This window comes from Cervus elaphus, chromosome 18 (genome assembly GCF_910594005.1).
Source record: "Cervus elaphus chromosome 18, mCerEla1.1, whole genome shotgun sequence".
Classification (NCBI taxonomy): domain Eukaryota; kingdom Metazoa; phylum Chordata; class Mammalia; order Artiodactyla; family Cervidae; genus Cervus; species Cervus elaphus.
Window position 1 is genome coordinate 34796849 of NC_057832.1, and position 20191 is coordinate 34817039.

At 35.6% G+C, this 20191-nt stretch overlaps 1 protein-coding gene across 1 annotated transcript; it reads right to left on the reverse strand.

The window, feature by feature from the left end:
- Positions 1-832: 832 nt before the first annotated feature.
- Positions 833-13498, reverse strand: AGR3 (anterior gradient 3, protein disulphide isomerase family member). Its single transcript, XM_043872726.1, has 8 exons — positions 13371-13498; positions 10917-11048; positions 6574-6637; positions 3202-3254; positions 2598-2674; positions 2304-2367; positions 1787-1870; positions 833-1053 (listed from the first exon to the last, which is right to left on the reverse strand). The coding sequence occupies exons 2-8, from the start codon at positions 11023-11025 to the stop codon at positions 1004-1006; spliced, it is 501 nt and encodes a 166-aa protein (XP_043728661.1). The 5' UTR covers positions 11026-11048; positions 13371-13498; the 3' UTR covers positions 833-1003.
- Between the last annotated feature and the right edge of the window lie 6693 nt (positions 13499-20191).

Here is a 20191-nt window from a genome sequence, read left to right on the forward strand (position 1 = left end):
CAAGTAAAATCTGAAAGAAACTTTTCTTTCTCTGACTCATGAAACATTGGAATTAATTAGATATCAATATCATAAATGTTGTATACCTATCTCATAAGATGGTGTACCTTTGTATCTAAAATAATTCAAGTTATTTAAATGCAGCCAAATCCTATGGATGAGGATAATTTTTGCCTGTCTGAAACATTCTCGCCTTTCTAAGAATTAATCTCAGCTGATTAAGAGATTTTCATCAGTAATTAGAATTACTCCAACTGATGATGGAAATTTTGTCCATAAAAAATTAGGATTTGGGGGAACTGTTATTTGAAGGAATAGAAGACATGGATATGATCCTCCAGAAGCTTCCTGTGAAGAATTAAGTTGGTGGTTGAATGTTTGATAATTTCAGAGTATATAGATTCCTCTTCAGCTAGTTAGGAATTCTTTAATATTCTGGAGACAGTTTTGTTCTTCTTAAAATTATTAAGTGTTAAATATCCACCTAACAAGAAAAATGTATTTAAAGTTTTAAAATATTATTTAAATTTATTATAATTAGGGATAAAAAGAAGTAAATGTTAATTATAAGAGTTGCGCTGCTGAAAGTTCAAACAATAAGTGGATAGAGATGAATCCATTTGCTTTGTTGACATGAAGATCAGGCATGACCTTAACTTGCATGTTCTATGTAATAGAGGGGTCAGAAATAAGATTAGATTACTTGGTGGAAGGAAAGATAGATCAGAAAATAGAAACAACCAATGTAGATGCCTTTTTCTTAGGTCTCCACTGTAACTATCAGCTCATGAAAAGCTTTCTTTGCTACCAGTGCAGGCAAGCCACAACATTGTCAAGCTCAGGTTTTGACTTTTATTAAAATATCATTTTACCGTCATAAGAATATTCAAGCACATTAAGAATCTAAATGATAATATACAGAATTCATGTACCCACCCATTTAGTTTTAGTCCTTTAACCAGAAGTTTTTCTTCATGACTTTTGACCTCTTAGAGGTAATATATTATAACTCGGATTGAATAAGTTTTAATGCTTTCTTCATGTTTTCTATCACTGTAATAAAGTAAATATACATTATTAGTAAATGAGAGTATAAAATTTTATAATTAACCCTGAATCTAAAATCAACCTGTTTAACAACTATAAAGATATGGGGATATTTTTGCAATATTAAAAACTATTATATAAAAGTGTACACATAAATTTAGGGATTAGACCTTTAAGAGCTGATTAATTAATTTTACGTTAAAGAATTTTATCAGAGGGATTTGAGGGGGTATCTGTTTTGGTAACTGATTATTTTGTATTAGTTTCATTGGATATGACAGGCATAACTACCTTATTAAGCATAGCTGATAGTGAATGTTTTTAAGAATGAAAGTCCCAAGTCAGACTGTATCTCCTTGCTTATAGTCATTAACAGAAGAGGAAGAGATTTAATTGTTAATCACTTTGAGGAAACCACATATGATCTTTGATATGAGAAGAATGGACAGGTTTTCTTAAAGTGTAATTTTCATGTGTACTCTATCCTGTTTGATGGTCTTAACATTTAGTGATCACAAGGACTCTGTTGAAAAAAAGAGATTTCAAGTTGTCCCAGAAATTCTGATGTCAATTGGAGCTAAGAGTTTGCATTTTAACCACAACCACCACTGCCAATCCCAGGAACTGTGATGGGTGGGAAGCACTGTTTGAGGGAAAGTGCAGATGGAGGGCATCACTCACCCTTATAACAGTCAAGTGTTGCGAGCATCACTGTTTAAGATAATTTGAGAATACTTACGTAGTGGTAAATCCTGAGGTTCGTATGTATATAATCTGTTCGAGTATCTTCCGGTTATATCAGCTCTGACCGTTAAAGAAGGATCTGCCCACAAAATATAAGTTACTTACATACTTTTTAAAATTTCTGAAAATCATTCATGCCTCTAGCTCTGAAACAAACATTAAGCATATTTACAAGCTAAATCAGTTTTCATACACGTTAATTCATGATGAGTTAATCAGAATTTCCATTTCAGTGTGCTACAGCTCTCTGTCAACATAGTTTAGAGAAGTGTATTGAAAGTATTTTGGGGATTGATTTAATAGCATGAGTTAATTTAAAAATAAAACTTTAATATTTATAAGTGGCAAATATATAATGAGTTTGATTGTTGAACTAACAAGAGCTGTTGTTGGACTGGGTTACTAATGACTCCCCTTTAAAAGGAATAGTACTTGAGCTAACATTTGAAAGTAAATAAAAGCAAGAAGGCTACTGATTTTGTAAATCTGATGGGAAGAGATTACACAATTACCCACAAACATGATTCTAGGTACGTATTGTCCATCAGGCGATAAATTCTTATCTGTGGTCTCATGCTAGCAAAAGAAGAAAAAAAATGTTATTGGATTGTTTTTAACAGTTGATTTAAAAATAGTCTATGTAAACAGGTTTTCAGTAAATTGTATATTTTAGCCTCTTACAATTCTATATAACATTCTATGTCCACTAATACTGTATAGCTCTTTTTGCCTTTAAATAAAGACTAAAAGAGATTAAACTTTTCCATTGAATTGAAATATTAAAAAAAATTGTAGAGATCATGTACCATGAGATTCAGCATGATGAAATTATTCTGAGCCATTTCTTGTATTTCTTTATTTTGGGCAAACACTTTTTTTAGTGCTGTGGGGGAAGATATAATGCCAGTTAGTTTCAAGGATCAAGATTACTTTAAAATAATGTAGCAAAATAAAGCTAGTAGTTTGCATTTGTTTGCTCCTATAACTTGGATGTTAATAGTTGATTGGCCCATTGCTACTCTGTCTCTCATTGGAAAACAGTGAGGGACACAGTCTATCCAAGGTTGGGGGGGGGGACATCAAGGGATAATCACATTGAAATCACCAGTTTTATAATGTTACTTAATTCATTGACTCGTTGGTTAAAGCATCATCTTTTCAGCCAGTTTTCCCACCTTTTTTGGGGGCAGGGGAGGCAGAGGGATATAAAATCCTGAAGGACACATCATATAAATATATTCAGTGGATTGCTAACAATCGTTGTAGTCAGTAAGCCCCTTAGTAAAATGGTGGTACTCTATCAGTTGTCTTTTTTTTTTTTTTAAATTTCGAGTGCCTTCTTAATTTGTAGCTAGGTCACTTTCTTACTTCATATTGAAAACACAATACAATCTTAAAAGCATAAATTACCTTGGCAGTATTGACAGTCCTCCAAGTGATGAATAACCATCAGTGGCTTGTTACTAAACAGAGAGAGAGTGAAATTGAGCCAAGTGATTCATTCGAGTTGAACTGTACAGGGAAATTAGATTTAAAGTTTTCGTACTTTGTGTAAGACATTAAAATTCTCAGGTTGACAGATCACAGCACTGAAATCTATGGTAGTGTTATTCATAAAATGACCCCAGAACTGAAGCATCAGCCTCACCAGAAATGTAGCTCATTAGAAATGTAAATTTTCTAGCTCTCTCTGGGTCCACTCAATCAGAATCTCTGGGGGTGAGGTCCAGGAATCATAGCTTAACAAGTTGACCAGGTCATTCTTACATATACCGTAGTATAGTTAGAAAGATAGAGCCAATTCTGTCTCCAAAGTTGAAAGGATATAACAAGACATTCATTTCCAGTGAACATGTGGTATAAAATTTTAGGACAATAAAGTTTTTACTTATTTTCTGTTTTTAGTTTTTGCAAAAAGGCTATTTGGTTATTTTTACCAACTTTCACTCTTGTCATAATTCTATAAGAATCTCAGAGTTCCCTTCCTATATATTTTGCAGTGTCAGTTTGATTTTAACTCTTGGAAAAAAAATTCTTTATGGTAGTTAATTGACTACTGTTTAGAATTATAAAAAAGTTACAATGTTGATTATAGTAAAGGATAAATGAATTATGATTTGTATACATAAGATATTTTTTAACGTTTAATTTTGAGAGGATGTTGGGTCCAAAAAGAGATGAATGTAAAAATATAAATCATAAATCTTTAAAAGAACAGAGATAATTATATGAAATACACCCCAAAGAAAATATGAAACTTTGAGTTGTTCATAATTTCATTTAATTCTCAAACTTAGATTTCACATTAATTTTAGGTAAAAGAAATCCTACAACTTTTAAAATTTATAACATAGAAAGCTAACATTTACCAACTTCACATTTCCTTTTTTTTTTTCCTTTTTCACTTTGGTGATACTCAAGCCTAAAGAAATACAAAGGTGAGGCAAGAGTAGCACTGAGGGCAAAAAATTAAGTTTGTTTCTGCATCCTAGACATCCCTCATGCCTCACCGTAATATCAGCCCTTCCATACTCCAAGAATTTAAAGAAATAAAATTTTGCAGTAGTATGTTCTAGTACCTTAATGGTTTCATCCTTATAATTAATCTTTGTAGTTTATTTTGGTGTAAAATGTGAGGTATGGATCCAAGTTTATTTTCCCACATGACTCAAATTCTAACAGTAATTATTTTATATACTCTGTGTCCCCTATTCCTGATTTAAAATGCTACATTATTACGAACACAGTTTCTGTTGTATCTGGTTTTATTTCTGTTCTTTCCGTTCTGTTCAGTTCATTTACCGGTAACATATTGTTTTATTGTAGTTTGGTAAAATGTTACATATTGATTAAAGGCTAGTCCCCACTGGTTTCTTTTTCAGAATGTTCCTAACTATTTGTGTCTATGTTCCCATTTCAATTTTAGAATTATTTTTTAAACAAAAATTATACTAATATATTGTGATTGTCTTTAAAAAATTTGAAGTATGAAGAGAATTGACATTTTTACAATGTTGAGTCTTCCTATATAAGAACACAAAACTCTTATCATAGGTTTGTCATTTTCTCAGTAGTACATTTAGTTCATAATAGATTTCATGCATTTTCTGTCATTTATCCTGAGTAATTTTGTCTTTTTTTGCTGCTGTTTAACCATTTTAATTTTATGTGCGTGTGTGCTAAGTCACTTTAGTTGTGTCTGACTCTGCCACCCGATGAACTGCAGCCCACCAGGCTCCTCTGTCCATGAGATTTACCAGGCGAGAATACTGGAGTGGGTTGCCATGCCCTCCTCCAGAGGATCTTCCTGACCCAGGGATCATACCCATGTCTCTTACGTCTCCTGAATTGGCAGGCAGGTTCTTTATCACTGGCACCACCTGGGAAGTCCTTTAATTTTGTTTATATATATATATATGCCATTGATTTCTGGGTATTAATTTAGTCTCATCTAATTTAACTTAATTTTCATACTTCTGAATACTTAGAGTTGATTCTCAAGTTTTTCATGTACACAGTCAACATCTGCAAATGAAGATACTTTCACACTCTCCTTTTTAAGTTTTTCTCATCTAATTGCATTGATTGGTGTCTCGAGAACAATGTTAATAATTGTGGTGATTAAAGAATCCCATCAGTGGGATACTTTAATTGACTTTCCCAGTAAGCATGATACTGGGTGTTTAGGTTTTTTTTTGTTGTTGTTGTTTTTACTGGGATGGCTATTTCTTTGTTAGGATAAATAAAAATAAATTGATATTGTTAAATAAAAGTTTAAAAAACTCCAGTATAGATTTGGCATTATTGTAAATGCCTCTTCACCATTTATGTTGATAGGAGACACTTGTATGATTTGTGTCCTTATGAATATTAGATTATTTTAATAGATTTCTTAATCTTGAATTTTTTGGCATTCCCAAACTGAATTTCACTTTATCAGAGTATATTTTTTAAGTGTTCTGCTGGCTGCTCTTTGCTCATATGTTGTTTGCTTTTTGCATTTCTCTTTGATAATAAGATTATCCTGTAAACTTTTCTGTGTTTTTTTGGTAATGTTTGTCCAGTGTTGAGAGTGTGTTACTCAATTATTTGGAATCTTTCCTTTTTCTTTGAAGAGTTGAATTGAACACTCATTTGATATTTGATAAATATTTGGGGTGTTTTTAAAAATGTAAGTTTCTCAGCTCTATCGCCTCAAAGTCAGTAGATCTTGAAGGACAAAAATCATGTCACTCTTGGTCATTGAGTACATAACAGTGCCTGGCACATAGCAGTGGGTACTCAGTAAGTACTGGACTGACTGACCATGAATGTGGATTTTAAAGAAGGCTCTCTGAATTGTTCTGATAATCAGAAAGCCTTGAGAAGCACTTTTCTAAACCAGGTTCCTGTTTAAGCTTGTATAATGCCCAGTGTGTAAAGCTGTTTTATTTATGCAGCTAATATTCAAAAGTTTACTTGGTGCATGTTAACTAGACTTATTGCTGTACCATTTTGCAATATATACAAATATCCAATCATTATTTTGTATGTCTGACACTAATATAATGTTAAGTCAGTTATTCCTCAGTATAAAAGCTTGCCTGGGTTATTAAAGAATTAATACAAGGATATTTAGAAATTTTGCTTATAAAAAATTCTAATAGCAACTCTTAGTTTAAACAGCAGTCAATATCAGAGCAAATTGTTACTGTGTCCTTTCAAAAGCGAACATGCTAGTTTTTTTGGCTCAGCGATGAGGTATGTGTATCATCCGTCAAAGTTGAATGAGAGGTATTTTACCTTTTTTGGGTATGAAAGAGACCTTCCTCATAAGTCTGCACCCAAGTGATGTCATCTCCCCATCCTAAAACAGAAGAGGGAAATCAGTGTATCAACTCAAGACCCTTGAAGAGTTCTGAAATGCATGTAGAGGATACATGACTGCAACTGGATAGGAAGAGGTTGTGCCCTTTTAGATGATAGTGCTGAGGTTTTGCAACTGGTTTCACATCTCAACTGCCCATGGCCGTGAACCCAGTAAGTGTTCAATAGATGCTATTATGGTTAGTGGTGACTGGTAAGACATCTTTGGACCATGCAAAAACTCTGGCTTTCAGGTTGTACAGGAGAAGACTAGTTGATCTGCATGCTTTGTAAGTGCTAGTGCTAAGTTGCTTTGGTCATGTCTGACTCTTTGTGACCTGTGGACTGTAGCCTGCCAGGCTCCTCTGTCCATGGGTTTCTCCAGGCAAGAATACTGGAATGGTTTGCCGTTTCCTCCTCCAGGGGATCTTCCTGACCCAGGGATTGAACCCAATGTCTCTTGCATCTCCTGCATTGGCAGTGGGTTCTTTTCCACTAGCGCCACCTGGGAATCCCACGCATACTTTGTCAATCTATTAGGAATATGTTGGACTGTACTGTCTAGTATCCTTGAAGCTTGAGTACTGAGAGATGTTGAAGCCTTTAAAATCAGAATACATCATGAAAAAAACAGAATTTCAAGTTTTGCTTTTGAGTTTTAACAGGTAAAAAATTCTGCTGTGGAAATTTCATGGTTGAGAGATAAACCAGTAAAACACAGTTGTTTTGGAAGCATCCAAAAAAGAGTGGAGGAGAGGGAAACAGAACCCAAGGAGTAGAGAGAGAACCTACTGGTCCTTAAGGAGGTGATGTGAGGAGTTGGGGATGTATACTGGTGACTGAAGAATGACTGTTGAGAATGCACAAAGTATTTCAAAGTATTTTCTGGAAATGTCTCAGTCTACAGATGGAAAAGATTGAATTAATTTGAAAATAGAAATATTTGCAGCCTAGTTTGTACTCAGATTTTTTTGTATGCTGGAGTTTCTTGTTTTGATACCATGGCTTAGAAGATGGCCAGGACTTATGAAGCAGAATTATGAAGCGAGATAAATATGATTGCATGATTTTTGTCAGGTTTTAGTTTGTTTGTTAATAGAGCCTATTAAATATAATTAATAACAATACATCTATGGAAAGTAGATACTTTTTTTGGTCTGTTTACATAGTGTGCAACCATTACCACAATAATTAAGAGAACATTTTTATCACCTGAAAAAAGAAACCCTTTCCCACTCAGTTATCACCACCTAATCCTTTCATTTCCTCAACCCTAAGAAACACTGACTCCACTTTCTGTCTATAGGTTCCCTTATTCCAGATGTTTTGTGTCTTTGGAATCACATAGGATGTGATGCATTTTATGGCTGGATGCTTTCATTCGGTACGATGTTTTCAAGGTTCATCCATGTCATTGCGTGTATTAGGACTTCATTCTTGGGCCATTCCATTGTAACACTATACCACATTTTGTTTATCCAGTTATCATTTGATGAACATCTGGGTTGTTTCTAGTTTCTGGATTTTATGAATACTGCTGCTGTGAACACATGGGTGCAAAACTTTTGGGCGAACATATGTTTCCATTTTCCCTGAGTATATCCCTAGAGGTGGAATTGCTGGACCAAATGCTAACTGTACCTTTAACATTCTGGGGGCACTAGGAAACTTTTCCCAAAGTGATTGCATTATTTTACTGCCTTACCAGAAATGTTGTTGGTTTTTTTTTTGCCTGATTTTAGAAGCTGGGCATTGGAAGACCAACTTATGGTAGCTTAGTAACTCCCCCCCCTTAGCAGGAATCGTTCCTGTCTATAGTAATCCTGAACGATTTTCTTCACTTGAGCATATGTAGTAACTTTATGCTACATTTAGCATTCGGTAAAAGTTCCTTTGGAAATAGCCAGTGAGACTAGGCTCCTACTTAATTTCCCTATTCTGTTGCAAATACCATTCAAAGCCAGAATGTCAGCAATGGGAAGAATCACTGTTCTCTGCCCTTGGCGAACTTAGTTCTGCAAACATTAAAGGAACATCTGCTATATGCCTTGCTCCAATTGGCACTGGGTGTACAAAGGTGGAGGAGTATAGTCCCTGCTCTCAAACAGTTCATTCATAGCTTGGCAAGATAGTCATATTGTATTATAATTGTTTTTATACACTTTACCTCATAATCACAATAGGCCAAAGGTGGTACAGAATTTAAACTGTCTTCAGGGTCTCTGTTCATTGTTGTTGTTTAGTCACTCAATCGTGTCCAACTCTTTGTAACCCCATGGACAGCAGCATGCCAGGCTTCCCTGTCCTTCACCATCTCCTGGAGTTTGTGCAAATTCATGTCCATTGAGTTGATGTTGCCATCCCACCATCTCATCCTCTGTTGCCCTCTTCTCCTCATGCCCTCAGTTTTTCCCAGCATCAGGGTCTTTACCAATGAGTCAGCTGTTTGCATCGGGTAGGCAAAGTATTAGAGCTTCAGCTTCGGCATCAGTCCTTCCCATGAATATTCAGGTCTGATTTCCCTTAGAATTGACGGGTCTGATCTACTTGCAGTTCAAGGGACTCTTGAGCATCTTCTCCAATACCAGAGTTAGAAAGCATTGTTTCTTTGGCACTCAGCCTTCTTTATGGTCCAACTCTCACATCCATACATGACTACGGGAAAAACCATAACTTTAACCTGATGGACCTTTGTCAGCAAAGTGGTATCTCTGCTTTTTAATATCCTGTCTAGGTTTGTCATAGCTTTTCTTCCAAGGAGCAAGTGTCTTTTAATTTCATGGTGCAGTCACCATCCATGGTGATTTTCGAGTCCAAGGAAATAAAATATGTCACTGTTTCCACTTTTCCTCCTTCTATTTGCCATGAAGTGATGGGACTGGATGCCATGATCTTAGTTCATAATTCAGTACTGGCTATGTTTACTTGTCATCTGAGATTTCATTCATCTTCAATATGTGTTTATTGAATACTTACTGTATGCCAGGTGCTGGTTGCAGAGCAGTTCTTTTAATTCCAAAGAAAGTTAAGGTTTTGGGGTTCATTTTTATATTAAACTATTTCTTAACTTTTTCCAATTAATATTCCCTCTTCTCCCTAACAATGTCTCTGTTTAACTGGTGCTGCTCCCCACTCCAAGCAGCTCCATGTGCTACTTGATGATACACGTGGTGTTTTAATTCAGCCCTTGAGGGTCTTTAAGGGCAGTGACTAGTTTGGTCTTTGGCAATTGAAGGCTACTGAGTTCATTGTTTTATGACTATTGTATGTGTATATATAGAGATCATATGATAAATTACACTTAGGAAAATATTTCCCTCTTTTATTTATTTTGCAAAAGCTTACTGATTTTTTTAGACTTTCTGTGCTTTTAAACTGAGGTAGAATTAATTATTTTGGCTAAATATTGGTGAGCAGTTGGCTGGTATCCAGTACATTTATTAAGGGATAAATTAACTTGGAAAGAAAGTCAATATTTTCAAATTTGAAATTATGCTATAGTTTATCTCTATTTGTTTATCACTTAGTTCACATTGCCTTTCCAAGTAGTGGTCAAGTGTTTTTTTGGGTTGTGCTACTAATTTAGAATTAGCTATGTGCAGATGAATGATTTTCTTTACATTTCTGATAGCTGAAAATGTAGACATCAATTTTGAGAATCTTGTTTATATTTCTTTACAGGTGAAGATATATTTGTTTCTTAGGCCGAAGTAAAGCAGTTGATGCAAAATAGATGTTTTCTAAATAGTGAAGCCCATGGCAAATTTAGATCATGTTGTCTAAAAATACTATAGCGGTTACCTGGAGTCAGCATAGCAAACACTTGGTTAACCAGAATTCTTGGAGGATGGAGATAAAATAATTTTTGAGGAATCCCAGTATAAAATCATTCCAAATTATTTTCTTCCCTGAATAAATATTGGGCAGAGCACTGGAACAGATTCTATGGAAATCCTGATTGCATTTAGGATATCAATATGACATATCAATAGAATTTTCCAGAATTTTCTAGGACTCTGGTTACCAAAGTTATAGGCAATCAAACTAGTTTTGTACTATTTCTATAGAAGATGCAGCAATTTTTTTTTTCTTTTGATTTGGCTCACTCTTTAAAATTAACTGATGCTTTCTGGGATTCTTCTCCCCCTGTTTTCAAGTGACAAACAACAAAAAATTCCAGTTAATTGAGTCGGTTTTATACCTAGACTGTGAGCAAGAGATGAAGAATTTTAAAACAATCCAAATGATTGAGTTTAGAGAATAAAATGAAATTCCAGTACCTCTTGAAAGTGTCTGAGGAGGTCTCTTTTCCTTTTTGATAGCAATGGCAAGGTTGGAGGAAACTGTGATGAATAAGAGGCAGAGGACCAGAGCTGAGTGTGACATCATGTCTTCTCAAGAATCCTTCAGAACTGGATGGTAAAAAATGTCAGAACCTAGTAGGTTACCTCAGGCTGTCATCAAGACATTTGTTAAGAGTTAGACCAAACTTAGGCTGACAGGTTGCTTTGCTTATGTGAGTTGACATGGTACAACCATCTAGAACTTTCACATTTTATTTTTAAATTATTGTAAAAATACAATCAATTCAATAAAAGTCCACTTGATGAAAAGCCACAGTGTTTGGGCTTCCTGGGGGCAGTACAATGAGGTTGACACCCAAATAGGCACCCAAAGCCTATTTCTGACAGCATTTGAGTGCTTACAGCGCTGCTTTAAATCTCAGATAAAATCATGTTGATTAAAGGGCTTGCCCCTGCTGAATGCAGTGGGAAGGTGACAAGTGTCATGCATAAATAATCTTTGCCTTTTGATTAAAACACCATTTTAACTTTGTGCCAAGACAGGAAGATGAGGCATGAACAATTAGTGCTTAAAATGAAAATGAGAGGAAAAATGGAATATGGAGGTTCTTGTTTTTCAGTCCCTTGATAGTCATTTATCTTAATCCTCCCATCCTTTACTCAGCATTTTGCTCTTCACTGTGCAACCCTGCCCTATTTAAACATCAGGCCTCTCATTTTAGTATCTTTCTCTTGCCAGTGGTGCATTTGGTTCTCTCCTGGATTGAAAACGGTTGCTTTGGTTCTATTTAAATTATTTTCTTTCCTAATCTGGAAAGGACTCACTAGTAAATTTCTTTGTATTGAGAAACCCTGTTAAACAATAATCATGTTGCAGTTTAAGTTCTTATAACTTGGTAATACTGTAAAACATGTCCAAATGCCATCTTTTACCTTATGGATGCCATCTTGTACTGTGAAGATTGGAACAAAGAAAGGGTAGATTTCAGTAGGGGATAAAGACTGTTGAATCTGGAGCACAGAGTCCAATGTGGGGAGGGCAGGCTTTGTTGGGGTGAGGTTGCTGTAGAGAAATGGAAGCAACCATCTAAGGCAGGGTCTTAACTTGGGTCCAAGGAGCTTTTGGATGATCTGTGATTGGGCTCCTGAAGTCTCAAAAATCTCTGAATTTGTCTGTAAAATTTTATGAGCCTTTGTTCTCTTTTCTGGGGAAGAGAGCCCCCAGTTGCCTTAAGATTCTTCCAGGTATCTTTAGAAGCAAGGAGTTAAGAAGCAGTTAATCTGGAGAAAGCATGAGAAAAAATTCTTTATGATACAGAAAGAAATAAGTAGGTAGAATCACTATCAAAAGGTTATAACTTCACTTTTTTCTTAGTTTAAAGCTGCTAAATTTAAATAGGAACTGATTTTTTTCAGATTTCAAGTTATTAGGTATGATTGTCAGACTGTTCTACTTAAATCAAAATATTTGTTTTCTGTTTGACATTGATAAATTGTAAAAGAGGTACTAAATATATTCTATAATGAAGACAGTCAATTTATATATTAATGTTTTGGGTGAGTAGTAATTTCCCTGGTGAATAGAACATGAATGACTTACAATCCTCCAGTATCAGATGCCTGGGTTAATCTAATTGGGGGACACAGATATGGTTATGTTATGGTCATGTGCTGGGAACAGCTTGCACTGCACTCGGAGGCCAATAACCACATGTCTACAATTAGGTGTTATAAACACTGGCAGCATTTTCTGACAGTACTTTACTTTTCAAAAGTAATTTAACATATGTCATTTACTTAAATATTTAAAAATTCTCCATAAAAGAAAAGAGGGAGTGAAATTTTACATTCTTTTCACAGGATATTAAAATTAACTCCCTATGCTAAACAGTAGAACCTTGTTGTTTATCCATCCTATATATAAGTTTGCATCTATTAACCCCAAACTTTCACTCCATCCCTCTGTTCTCTTTCCTGGGGAAGAGAGCCCCTTAGAGAATATTTAAAATAAAAATGTATATATATGTATATACATATATATATTCTTTATATTCCTTACATAAATATCCTTTATGACTGAATCACTTTGTTATATAGCAGAAACTTGCATACTGTAAATCAACTATACTTCAATAAGATAATTTAAAAAAGAAAACAGAGAGGAACAATTGTTACTTGCAGCATAATTTTTAAAGGGTTGCTTTGATCAATGTTATTATAGTTACAGTGTTATTATAGTAACATTAATACAAGTAGAGAATAAAAGTATGAAGCCAACAAAGAAAATCTAATTTATTAAATGAAGAAAAATTTCATTGAACTTCCCTCTGACTTACTGAAGGCCTCAGTGTTATACAGTGAGAAGTTGATCTTTTAAATATAACTGAGCTTGACCACTGATTAAATAGTCTGCAAATTTTGCTTGCTTACCTGAAATAGTGCTCTTGCTGGAAGTGTGTTCTGGATGTTTCTGGTTAAAAATGGGTGTGGATTTATAGACAGACACACACCTGATCTAGAGCCCCACCTGCCTTGAAACAAGAGCACAGTCCACCGCAAACTTATAAAAATGGGCCTGTCTGAAAAATCTGTGCTGTTCTCCAGTCCTCATGCTCTCACACTGAGAAAGAAAGTGTCTTCTTTCTTTCTCTAAGTTCAGATTGAGTGTCCTGATAGAATGAGGCCAAATACCACCTTTGTACTTTTTTTTTCCATCCACCTTTTACTTCCCAGGGTAATTTAATGTTTGGCTGGAGTTCAACACCAGGAAAAGGTTGGGGGGGTGGGGAGGGTGGCAGGCGGGGAGGAACTGGTATGAATGTTGGAACTGTGTGTGCACTATTGTTCTCGATGAAAGGTCAGTGAGGCTTGAGATTAGATATAAAACAAAGAGGAATTCCTAAGGCTTACTCTCTTTACAGAACTAGAATTAATAGCTGAAGAGAGCAGATCCCCCCTTCTTTTCTGAGAAAGAGGAAAAGAGAAATATGCTGTTTTAAAATTTAACATTTTAATAGTTTGACTCTGTATAAAATCCCTTACCTTACCGTGCCAAGAAAAAAAAAAAGGAAAGCAGGTAATTAGATACTGTATTTATCTAATAGTTGAAAAGAATTTTTTATAATTAATCTATGATTATGGAAAAGCATTTTTGAAGTATGGAGTTGTGTCAAAAAGAAAGTAAGGTTCTCTTGCCCTTCCCCAGTACTGCCTGTCTTTTTCTGTTCACCCCCTCCCCAACAGACACACGTCTACCTACCCCACCCACCATGTTCTACTTTATGGACTTAATTATTGTTAAAGTGATCTAGGGCAGAGTCTTCAAACCTGGCCTGTCTTTTTGTGCAGACCAAGAGCTAAGAGTGGTTTTTACATTTTAAAATGTTTTTGGGTGAAAAATCAGAAGAATCATAATTTGTGACATGTGAAAATTGTATGAAATTCAAATGACAGTGTCTATAAATGGAAATGACTGGATGAAGCACAACCATGCCCATTGCCTTCCTATTGTCTGGGGTTACTTTTGCATTCTAACGAAGAAGTGCGGTGCTGAAACAGGGACTGTATGACCCGTGAAGTCTTAAAATATTTACTCTCAGGTCTTTTGTAGAAAAAGTTGGCTGATCTTTAGTCTAGGTGGTTGATCAACAAAGTTTTGTCTTCCTTCCTCCCTCCCTGTCTTTCTCTCTCTTTTTTTTTTATTCATTATATTAATAAATGTACTGCTAAAGAGTGGAGGTGGTGGTTATCTTCTGACATTAAAGAGTATCCTTCTAGTATTTTAACTTTGGATATAGTACCGGCTTGATTTTATCATGTTAAGAAAGTAGCCATTGTTCCTACATCATGTCTCTTCAAGGCAGGAATGTTCAGTTTTGTTCTATGAAGACGTATGTATATGAGATAGTAAATTTATATGGTAAATGTATTCCTTTTGTATAGTAAGTTTATAGTTTTCCTGCTAAATTTTCCTTGTGATCCTAAGAGAAACCCCACGTAGCCAGGTTTTATTATTCTTTTAGTATACTTCTGATTCCTGTATTTGTTTAATTGTACTTTCTTTCTTTTATAGAATCCTCAAAGGGAACCTTCCTTGGAACATGCTGCTGAAATAGAATCCTTCCTGCTGAAGATTCAGAAACTGGAGGTATAGTGTTCATTTTACATCCAGTACTTACAAGCAGAGAAACAGCTGGGCAGTCATCCTTAAGCTTTCCTCTTAGAATGGGAGAGCTTTCACCTTGTTCTTGACTGGTAGTGGTTTATCGAAAAATCTTAGAACATTCTGAGGACATCCCCGTTAAATGCCTCAGAGATTATCTGTTTTAATAGATAGTGAGAATAAGAAAGTCAGCTACTTGAGGAGTAATGAAATGAGGTCCCAAGGTGTCTGAGCTGATCAGTGTCATTTTTTCTTTCCTACTAGTGTGACCATGTAGTATATCTTGTAAACTAGGACAACGTTGAGAGTAAAAGGAGGTAATAAAGGTCACTGGAATTAGGTAATTTTAGATGATATTTTGAAACATACACACGTCAGCCAAAATTGGTTTTATTGTACAGTAGATCACAAATAGTTCTATTGAAGATTTTTCTCTGAAGTAAAAATACTTAAAATATATGTACATTGTAGCAAAAATTTAAAAAATTCTTTAATAAACATTGATCAGTTTCTTAAGTATGCTTGTCTCATATACCAGGTGGTTGGTGTTTTTCTGAAGGTTTTCCTGGTATTATTGGTCTTTATTTTTCAGTGTGATCTTATAGTTTTTTCATAAAATTGCCTGCAATCATCTTCAAAGTTGCCCGTATGATTAGTATATTTAGGATTGTCATCAGCTTCAACTGCTACTTCTCTGTAGATCATACTTTTTTTAAGAAAATAATTCTTTCTGTAGTTGCTTGGTTATCTGTTAAATTTGAGAAAATTTACTTCAATGGCACATGATATTTTTAATCTTATAATTTAGTTTTGTTGAAAAATCTCAAATACCTTCTTTTAGTTTTTGTTTCAAGTCATTTCTTCACCGTTTCATTCCATTTGGGAATACTATTTAAATTTATCTAATTAAAAGACTTTTAATCAGTTAAGAGAGTCTACCCTTGTTAATTCTTTTAAGGGCAGTGACCCATATTTTTACAAGATTAATAGGTTACATAAATCATAAATTGAATTTAGGATTAGGAATATCTGTCCATTTTGTGTGTGTGCACACATGCATTTGTGTGTCTGTGTCTCTGTGTTTCAATTGTCTTTCCCTGAGAATATATAAAAAATAAATAGTACAAATACGTTGACAGTCGGAAGTAGATCTCCATTTTCCATCTTCTTAGGGCAATAATTATTATTGGCTTCTTCAGCTTTTTTTTTAGAAATATTTTCTCAACATTCAAGCGTGTCCCCATTCCATGTATTACCTATCTATCATCTTTGTGTATATATACGTATTTTTTATTTTAGAACAAATATTGCCATTCTATCAATATTTCTAATTCTCTCTTTTTCATTTAATAATACTGAATATTGTGCCATATCAGAAGAGGAAGTTTTTAAACCAGTTTCAAAGAGAAAAGAATCTATTGTGGAAAATGTTTATATGTCTTTATGTTCTAAATCCTGTAGAGGCAAATATTTATTTTAAAAATACTGATTTCTAGAACAAAGCACCTTTGCTTTAAAGGAACAGGCATCTCCAGAATTTGTTGTTGAGCCATGTTAATTTATGTCAGACATTTAAAAGCATAGTGTGTTTATGAGCTTCTCATGTTTGGTGTCTGCAGATTCTTGTTCTGTCAGGAGCAGTTACATTTCCCAATGCAAAACAATACCCCTTTCATTTCCATTAAGTATCTCAAGGCTGTGAACTTTGAGGCTGCTACAATTAAACACTTGATAAACATGCAGTGTTTTCACAGTAAGGCTATAAATGGGATTTATTCTTTAGTACTTGTCCTGTGGGCTACATAAGATTAAAATTACAAAGGTGGCTTTTGCACTACAATTCAGGCCTTCAGTTAGGCTCTTACCTGTAACCTTTGAAGGCAACCTTTTTCCTGCCATCTGTAAAAATGTTCCTCTGCCTACAAAGAGACAACACATTTTTCCTCTGATGGAGGGAGATCTGAGACCTAGACTGGCCACTTGGGTCCCCAGTTTGGAGATCCAGTTTGGAGAGAACCTGTTTTGGAAACTGTGGATGAAGTTAAAGTGGAACGTGCGGAATTGGGAGGCAGCCATGGCACGACTTCAGAGGAATCTAAGAAGAGTTTTCAAATGAATGAAGAACGGATACAGAGAGTGGGCGGAAGAGGAGTGAGTGAGTCACAGACCCAGCAAAGGAGAGAAGTAACAGATGGGTCTGGGGTAGATGGGGGCAGGGCTCTAGGATCATATTAGGAGAGCTGGCTTCATTTGAAAAGCTGGAGAAAGTGCAGATATGACCTTATTATCATGAGATTAGAGGACAAAGGGTCTTAAGACAGCAAATATAATGTTTGTAATAAGATAAATAAGAGTTTCACAGCTTATGGTTTAATCTGTAAAAACTAAATTATATTTATAAGCTGCAGTTGTGAAAGCACCAAGACAAGAAATAAATTAGGTTTCTAGGGGAATTATACATCTTTGAGTATAACTTCACAAGGAATTAATTGAGGCGTGTTCCCTGAAAAGGATACAGCTGATCTTCCCCTTCACACAGCCTGTTCTTGGTCACGGTTCTTAGGGCTAAATATTGTACATATAGATCCACAATGAAAATTAATATTCAAAGACATTTCTTTAAGTCAAGTAAATTGCATATTATAGTTCTTCTAATAGGGACTGATATTTTGTGTGCTTGATGAGTAAACACTGGCCTAGCATCCTCAGCCCTGCTAAAGCTCTTCGTTCATCTTTCCTCCGTTTTGTTTCAGATAATACAAGATTTTAAGATGGTAAAGAATCTGTCTGCAATGCAGGAGACCCAGGTTTGATCCCTGGAGAAGGGAATGGCTACCCATTCCAGTATTCTTGCCTGGAGAATTCCATGGACAGAGAAGCCTGGTGGGCTACAGTCCATGGGGTCCCAAAGAGTTGAATGTGACTGAGTGACTAACACACATATCCCTTTTGCAGGATTACTGAACTAAATACTGTTAACTGCTTACTTAAGATTATTTTCTCTAATACAAGTCTCATTTCTGAAAGAAACTTGTTTAGTTCATATATTCCCTTGTCTCTGTGCGGCTATATATTTAGGAGTAGACTTTACAAGTAGCCCCAAAGGGAAATCTTGATTACTCTATTCCTGTGACTTTAAACCATTGGCACTGTCTAGAGACATTTTTCACTGACACAACTAGGGAGGGTGCCTTTTCATACTGTTCATGGGGTTCTCAAGGCAAGACTATTGGAGAAGCAAGAGCACAAGCTGGGATTAAGATTGTGGGAGAAGTATCAGTAACCTCAGACATGCAGACGACACCACCCTGATGGCAGAGAGTGAGGAGGAGCTAATGATGAAAGTGAAAGAGGAGAGTGAAAAAGTTGCTGATTCATATCAATGTATGACAAAAAAATAAATAAATAAATAAATAAATAAAAACAAAAAAAACAACTCAACATTCAAAAAACTAAGATCATGGCGTCTGCTCCCATCACTTCATGGCAAATAGATAGGAAAACAATGGAAACAGTGACAGATTTTATTTTCTTGGGCTCCAAAACCACTGCAGATGGTGACTGCAGCCATGAAATTAGAAGACGCTTCCTCCTTGGAGGAAAAACTATGAGTAACCTAGACAGCATATTAAAAAGCAGAGACATTACTTTGCAGACAAAAGTCCATTTGGTCAGAGCTGTGGTTTTTCCAGTAGTCATGTATGGATGTGAGAGTTGGACCATAAAGAAAGCTGAGTGCTGAAGAATTGATACTTTTGGAATGTGTCTTGGAGAAGAATCTTGAGAGTCCCTTGGACTGAAAGGAGATCCAACCAGTCCATCCTAAAGGAAATCAGTCCTGAATATTCATTGGAAGGACTGATATTGAAACTCCAATACTTTGGCCACCTCATGAGAAGAATTGACTCATTGGAAAAGACCCTTATGCTAGGAAAGATTGAAGGTGGGAGGAGAAGGGAACGACAGAGGATGAGATGGTTGGATGGCATCACTGACTCAATGGACATGAGTTTGTGAGCAAGCTCCGGGAGTTGGTGATGGACAGGGAGGCCTAGCGTGCTGCAGTCCATGGGGTCGCAGAGTCAGACACAACTGAGTGACTGAACTGAGAGAGGGAGCTGCTGGTATCTAGTGAGTAACCCCCAAAGATGATCTGAAATACCCTGTAATGCACACGATGGCTCTCACAGCAAAGACCTATCCAGCCCTAAATGGCAAAAGTGCTGACGTTGAGAACTCCAAGTTTGTTTTAATCCAGTCATGGTGGTCCCATTCTCAACCAGCCTTGGGTTTAGCATAAACTTGTGATATGATTCTGGCCAGAGAACTAGGAGGGGAAGTCTAGGGAAAGTTTTTTTTTTTTTTTCTTATTAATGATAATGAATAAATGTAACGAAGATGTCTCCTTTTTTCACTGTATATAGTTACATTTGGATGTAATGCACGGAATGCGGCAGCCAACTTGGTATCATGAGGGTGGTTGAGGAGGACAAAGTGGCTGTGTCTTTAAAGAGCCTGATAGAGGTGGAAAGTGTGTGTGTGTGTGTGTGTGTGTGTGTGTGTGTGTGTGTTTAAACATCATCATCACCATCTTAACCAGTTTGGAGCCATTAAAATTTAGGGCTCATTCTAAATATATATTTACCTTATTGTTTAAAATAGCTGAGTCAGTTTCCTGTTACTTTTAGTCAACAGCATCCTAGCTGATAAAATTATTTAGCATTTATTTGTTTTAGAGTAAAACTTTTGGCCATTTTTGACATTTAGTTGTATTGGTTTAGTTTCTTATGACATTTCTCTTTTGTCATATCTTTCTCATCAGAATTCTTTGTTTCGGGGTATCTGAGAGCAATGGTATGCGGGTGATATTTACTGATCTGGGTAAATCTAGAATGTCTGTTACTCTGAAGGTGATGAGAGCTTGCTTGGATGTTGAGTTATTGGTGGTTCAGTAAATTCTAGATGCAGCTGTTTAGTGTTCTGCTTGTTTAGTGTAGAGGAAAGATTTGGGGCCAGTCTGATCTGTACTGTCTGACTTTATTTTTCTGTCCAGATACTTGTGGGAGTCTTTTGCTTATTCTTAAAATTG

Excerpts from the sequence above, each read along its gene's own strand:
- AGR3 (XM_043872726.1), bottom strand. The coding sequence starts at position 11,025 with ATGATGTCACACTCAGCTCTGGTCCTCTGCCTCTTATTCATCACAGTT. Across the intron at positions 2,368-2,597 it reads TCATCATGCTGAATCTCATG|CATGAGACCACAGATAAGAA; the intron begins GTACATGATCTC and ends TTCTTTTGCTAG. Across the intron at positions 1,871-2,303 it reads ACCTAGAATCATGTTTGTGG|ATCCTTCTTTAACGGTCAGA; the intron begins GTAATTGTGTAA and ends TTTTGTGGGCAG.